The 6,325-nt window shown below is 39.3% G+C and overlaps 1 protein-coding gene across 1 annotated transcript in view; it reads right to left on the minus strand.

The window, feature by feature from the left end:
- Positions 1 to 1,526: 1,526 nt before the first annotated feature.
- TP53BP2 (tumor protein p53 binding protein 2) overlaps positions 1,527 to 6,325 on the minus strand; it is a 34,227-nt gene continuing 29,428 nt past the window's right edge. Inside the window, 2 exon segments of the mRNA XM_009994762.1 lie at positions 1,527 to 1,967; positions 4,663 to 4,862. Of these exon segments, the coding sequence (XP_009993064.1) occupies positions 1,926 to 1,967; positions 4,663 to 4,862 (242 nt within the window). The 3' untranslated portion in view covers positions 1,527 to 1,925.

Raw genomic sequence — 6,325 nt, forward strand, 5'->3', positions numbered from 1 at the left:
GATCATGGCTTATAGCTCAGTATGTGTCCACTCCATAGCACAGTGGAAGACAGAAGAGTCTTCTCTTCACATGCTTTTGGGGGTGGTAGCAGGTGAGAAGCTCAACATGAGCCTCCAGTGTGTGCTGGAGCCCAGACAGCCAAACACATCCTGGGCTGCATCAAAAGAAGTGTGGCCAGCAGGGCCAGGGAGGTGATTCTGCCTCTCTACTCTGCTCTGGTCAGACCCCACATGGAGTACTGTGTACAGTTCTGGTGCCCTCAGCACAAGGAAGATAGAGACCTGTTGGAGAGGGCCCAGAGAAAGGCCACCAAGATGATCAAAGGGCTGGAGCACCTCTGCTATGAAGACAGGCTGAGAGAGCTGGGGCTGTTCAGCCTAGAGAAGAGAAGGCTCCAGGGAGACCTTATAGCACCTTCCAGTACTTGAAGGAGGCCTACAGGAAAGCTCAAGAGGGGCTTTTCATCAGAGAAGATAGTGATAGGACAAGGGGGAATGGTTTTAAGCTGAGAGAGGGATTTAGGTTAGATATTAGGAAGAGATTCTTCCCTATAAGGGTGGTGAGGAACTGGAATGGGTTGCCCAGGGAGGTTGTTGATGCCCCATCCCTGGAGGTTTATAAGGCCAGGTTGGACAAGATTTTGTGCAACCTGATCAAGTGGTCAGGTTCCTTGCTCATGGCAGGGGGCTTGGAACTTGATACTCTTTAAGGTTCCTTCCAACCTTAATGATTTTATGATTCTATGATTTGTTGTATTTATGGGTACCTTTTCAGAAAGCAGTTAGAACTTAGCTAGTAGGAGAATATGAGACTGAAGGTGAAACTGTGGGGCACTTAAACACCCTTGAGATTTGATCTTGCTGTTCTTCGTCAAATTATTATTCTCAAATAGATAGATATATAAGATAGTTCAATGGGCAAGGCTTTATTTGGAAAATACTTGTACCAGGTTTTTCTCTTACATCCCTTAACTTTTAAGGTTAACAAAAGTTGCATGCAACAGATTCAGCTTAATTTTAAAAGCAGAAAGACTGCCTTGAACAAACTAGGGATGAGGGGTTCAGTTTAATACAGAAAATTGCTGAATGTTAGTTGTAATACAGAACAACAGTGTGTCTTACTGTTAGTATTTTCAGGTGGTCCACTAAAAACTTGACACTAAAATATCCAGAGTTAAAGCTTAAAAGGAGACAAAAGTTTAATGGTATCACAGTCAAGTAAAAACAAGCAAGTTGTCAAGGTCTTCAGAAAGTTTCTACACTTAGTTTTTGAAGTACAAAATTCAATAAATACACAAGGGTCTTAATAAAAAGAGGGCTCTAAAACTACATTGTTTGTTGCAGCACATAATTTTTTGAATACATGGAATTCCTAAGACGCTACAGCATTTTTAAAAGTTATTGCTTGATGGATTGGTCATGTAGTTGTCACTGTTCAGATGCACTTCATTTTAGCTTCCTTAAGAAACGTTCTGCTTCCAGCAATAAGCATTTGGGTGCTGTGCACGTACTTTAATTCTTTCCATCTAGAAAAAACCTTAGGTTAAATTTGGACAAAGCCAAGTAGTCCTGTTTCATGATGACTCCTTCAGTGATAGCTTGAAAAGGTCCTTGTATTCAGTGCAGAAAAATGTGAAATTCTTTTCTGCCATGTTTCAAGAAATCAGAGGGGTACTTGAACATAATGACTGGCTTAGACCAAAGACAGCAGAATTAGATTTCCTTGTAAGCATTATTTCATCTTGTAGAATGCCCTCATCCATTTGCTAATGCATCAATCCTTCATTTGTTTTCAAAGCACATTCTTCATAGCTTTCAAATTACATTGTCATTGAAATAAGTCTCATGATACTGGAACCAACAACAAATGATTTTTTATAAGTCATCCATGATTAGTACTTCAAGAATCTGGCTTCTGTACTATTTCAAGCCAAGCTCCTTTGTCTAGGTTTAATCCTTGGATACAGCTGCGGGTAAAACAGAAAGGAGATTTTTAAAAGGTGATGTAAAAGGTTACATTTTTTTTTAAGAAAAAGAAAAACCTCTCTTGGGTGCTACAATTCTAATGTAGTCTCTAATAGCAAAAGCACGGTTATAAAAAACACCCAGAGCACTAACCAGTATAAATTAAGTGTTCTTAGGCAAGCTTAAAAAACACTAACCATGTCAGTACAAAATGAAGGCACTGAACAGCACGTAATTCAGTACTTTCAGCTCTACCCTGATGGGTGGGCTAGGGAAAGCATGTGGCTTTGTAAATCAAGAAACTTTTGTGTACAGTGACCTATAGGATTTTTCCTTGTTTTACAAATTAAAAGTGGTATGAAAGTCTGTTTTGCTTTCTCTCTCTCAATCGCCTTTACATATCCATAGCTTTGGGGAAGTTGGAAACTGACTGCATAAGAACCATGGAACTGTAGGAGCTGTGCTGTAGTTGGTGGTTAGTGGGTGGCCAGTTAAACTCATTTTACCACCTGGCAGTAAATCAGTAGCTGCCACCCTGTGGCCCTCGAGCTGTGTGCTACTCGCACATTCTGGCTACTCACACAGAGGTGCACAGGCTGCCTCAGCCTCAGCTGCAGGGTGAAGATTGATGGGACATGGCTCAGCACAGCCCACAGCAGTGCCCAGATGCTTGGGAAGCTCTTGGTTCCCACTTGCAAAAGGGCTTTGGGAACAACTACTGTTCTGCAACGCATGGCTACTGGCAGATAAAAATAGAAGGCTATACTTCATACAAATAGGAAAGATTAATTCTCCATGCCCTCAACAGCAACACGTCATGAGCTTTTTCAGCTAAAGTCCACTTTAAAAATGCCCTCTTCTCCCTTCGACCAGACTCTAGCTTTCTTCTAGTCAACTAACAACTGAAAGACAAGCAACAACTTCACCAAGATTTGTCTCAGCTCACTACAATTTCTCCACTAGCAGAGGTAAAGTCAGTCAGTTACAGTAGCATAACACCTGATAGCATTCAAAAGATTGTCTGGTACTAAGTTGTCAGGTTGTCAGTATTTTTACAGTATTATCCTATTTGCATTCAGTTTTAGAGCTCTCACACTTAAGTCACTAAGAAGGGTAGAGTACTGATGCAGATAATTTCATCCTTGTTTTTATTTAGTGGACCTAACTGCAAAAGGGTTAAGCAGTTGTAATAAAAATAAATACAAGAATGTTAAATTACCAAATATTTTGCACTGTGCTGAGCATCTAAGCCTAGATTTCAGACACTATATTAAGAGTCCAGTAATTGGTTTTGAGAATAACCCCAGAATACTTCAGTAGCAGCATTAGCACAACTGAACAGACCACAAGAGTGTAACAGTTAACACAGGGCTCAGGTAGTTTTCCGCAAAGGTTCTATTTGGACTGTGTTGTGCTTAGAAGGATGAGTCACAATTGTTGTGTTGCCTTGTGCTTTGTATTACAGAAGCACAGATAGATTCTCCTTGTGTCCTTACACACCTCTGCTCAGGCTGAGCTTACGAAGTAACAGCACACACACAATTCACCCTGGGGCAGGAATAAAAAAGATGCTATTTTTTTACCTTATTGTACAGGGGTGATGGTGCTCTCAATTTAGAAATGTTTACGTTTGGAGAGGAAAAAACTGAGCAGAAGTACTATGTATGGGGAATTTTACAGTATATTGTGGGTAGGTCTTACCTAAAAATGATACAGAAATTAAAACCGATTTTGCATTAGATATAGTTGCTCTGCAAAATTTAACTAGGTTAAGAATAAGGATTATCTCAATGATGAGGAAGAGTCAGCCTCTTTCAAGCATCATACGTCAATCAGCTAAAATTCACAGCAGTTCAGAGGCTCTGCCACTGCTAAAGATTCTCTAGCAGCAGGGCAACTTGATACATACAAAATAAAGTTTAATGGAATTTTTGTATCTGTGTCGATCTGCTATACTTCTCTAGCAACTCAACTATGAGGAGAAATACTGGGACACAGTTGAAAGTATCTATTGTTTGTACACAGTCATTTTTAATAAATAGGTAGTACAGAAAGTGATGAGGAAAGGAGAATTTAAGGCCTCTGACATATGGTTGAATATGGCTAAAAAAGCATGGAAGAAAACAAAGATCTGCCTTTCTTTGGTAATGTGATCTCTTTTCCAACACTAGGAAAAAAGATAACCATAGACACTGTTTGTCTTAAAACTCTGTGAAACCCATCTCAGATCACAAGGTGCACTGTGTACACCCGGACAGGAAAGGACTCGTGACTCATTCATTCCAGCTTCAGTTCTGAAGACCCTTTGTTCCAGCGTATCAGTTTCTAACAGAGGGGAAACCCTGTTCTGATGCTCAACAAAACCTTACACACACATCATGTTCCGATAAAAGTGGTGTTTTTTTCCTCTAAAATGGTGAGACAAGGTTAGTTTTAGAACACGCTACATATAGCAGGGTGGTGATAGATGTTTTCCTTTTATGCATCCATTAATATAATCTGTGTTAGATATCTAATCAGAGAGTGTTACTCCACTCTGCCAAGGTTTTCAACTCCCCAGATAATAGAATAAATAGAGAACAAACTTCTTCCTCTTGACTTTTGAGATTGCACCTAACCTAGATGCATGAGAATAATGTGTGTATACTCCACAGAGTGGCATGAAGTATTTTGACTTTGGAAATATCAAGGACTCACCCCTAGCAGGTTTCGGGGAACGTAGCCTTCCTTGTCATTCAGCCGTGCCCACCACCACTCAATTTCATCTTCATCTTCCCGGCGCAGGATTGTCATGCAGTCTCCCTCTTTCATTGAGAGCTCATCATCATTCTGAGCTTCATAATCCCAGAGTCCATAAATCACTCCTTTGTTCATTATCCCCATTTTCTCTTGGACTCCTGTAATGTTAAAAAAACAAAGCAGTTCAAGAAAAAAGTTTTAATAATAAAAAAAAAAAACACAGTTGGAAAGACTGCTGGAGAGCAGCCCAGGGAAAAAAAACAACCAACCTCAATTGCTATTACATTTTGCACCTATTGAAAGTCAGTCCTGGAACAAGTGTCATTGTGAAGTTAGCCCTTGCACATGGCAGAGACATTCCTTCCTTACACCGCTCAGGAACAGTCTTAGCAATAGGATTAATTCCTAATAGAAAAAATGGAAATTTGATGGCTGAACAGCCAATGTATCAAGAGACACCTTAGTTTCAGAGGTTCTGATTTGGAACAGCTGGCAATAAGCCAAAGCCTTACAGTACTTTCAGGACCCACTGACACAAAAAAAGTAACAAACCCATCAAGCAACAGAATATAAAGTGAGATCACCAGATGGTGGGTCCAAAAAAACCCTTAAAAAAATGTGTTTCTTCATGCTGTATATAATAAAGCCATGGATCTCCTTACCACAGGATATTGTGGGGTGTTTACCTGAAGAATTAAACAAATTTCTGAAAGAAATCTCTCAAGACGTATTCAACACAAAAATATCACCTCTTATATCAGAGTTAAAACCAGTAAAAATATTGGACAAGTGTTATTTTTACTCTGGTCCTACAGTTTTCCTTCAGCATTTGCTGTCATTGAAGTCTAGATAGAAAACTAAATGGAATTTTTCTTAGCCCACAGATTTCTAGGCTAGTTAAATAGGCTTCCTCCCTTCATAGGAAAAACTATGTACTTGGCACCAAGAGATACAGTTTTCAAGCTTAGTGAGGACAGCTGGACAGACTTCTGAAATATGCTGGCTAAGCAGCTTATAGAAACTCAGATCACACATGTTCCCCAAAACCGAAAAAGGCTCTATTACAGCTTTTTTAACTGCATTAGACTGCTCTTACTCTAACCTCTTACAGACAGATGACACTCCAGCTGGTAGGTGCCTATGGGACAAGAATTACATACAAAACATACAGAGAAGTAATTAAAAACCTCATTACATGCAAAATATACAGTAATTAGAAACCTCATTGACTAATACTCATCACACCCTAGGGGAAATTAATTTTCTCGGTTAAAAGATAGTTGCCTGGTAGTTTTACTACTTGACTAAAATCTCAATTTAATATTGTATTATTTTTTTAAATGCAAGAGAAAAAAAAAAGGCCAGAAAGTCAAATTCAGTGCTTACTAACTTCCATTAAGGCATTCCATTGGCAACACCTTTCTTGGTTCTAAAGTGCACATTAGGAAATATTCCTTATTTTAAAGACAACAGATAGCAGATACTAACTGCCTATTGAGAGAGATCCAAACCACTTTTGGTTTTATTTAAAAAGTTACTTGTGGTAAGATTCACCTAATTGTCACCTCACACTAGTGTATTTGCCAAGGCATGCATGTAACTCATTTCAAGGTTTTAATGT

The sequence above is a fragment of the Chaetura pelagica genome, unplaced genomic scaffold (assembly GCF_000747805.2).
Source record: "Chaetura pelagica isolate M959 unplaced genomic scaffold, ChaPel_1.0 scaffold2, whole genome shotgun sequence".
In the NCBI taxonomy this organism is placed as follows: Eukaryota; Metazoa; Chordata; class Aves; order Apodiformes; family Apodidae; genus Chaetura; species Chaetura pelagica.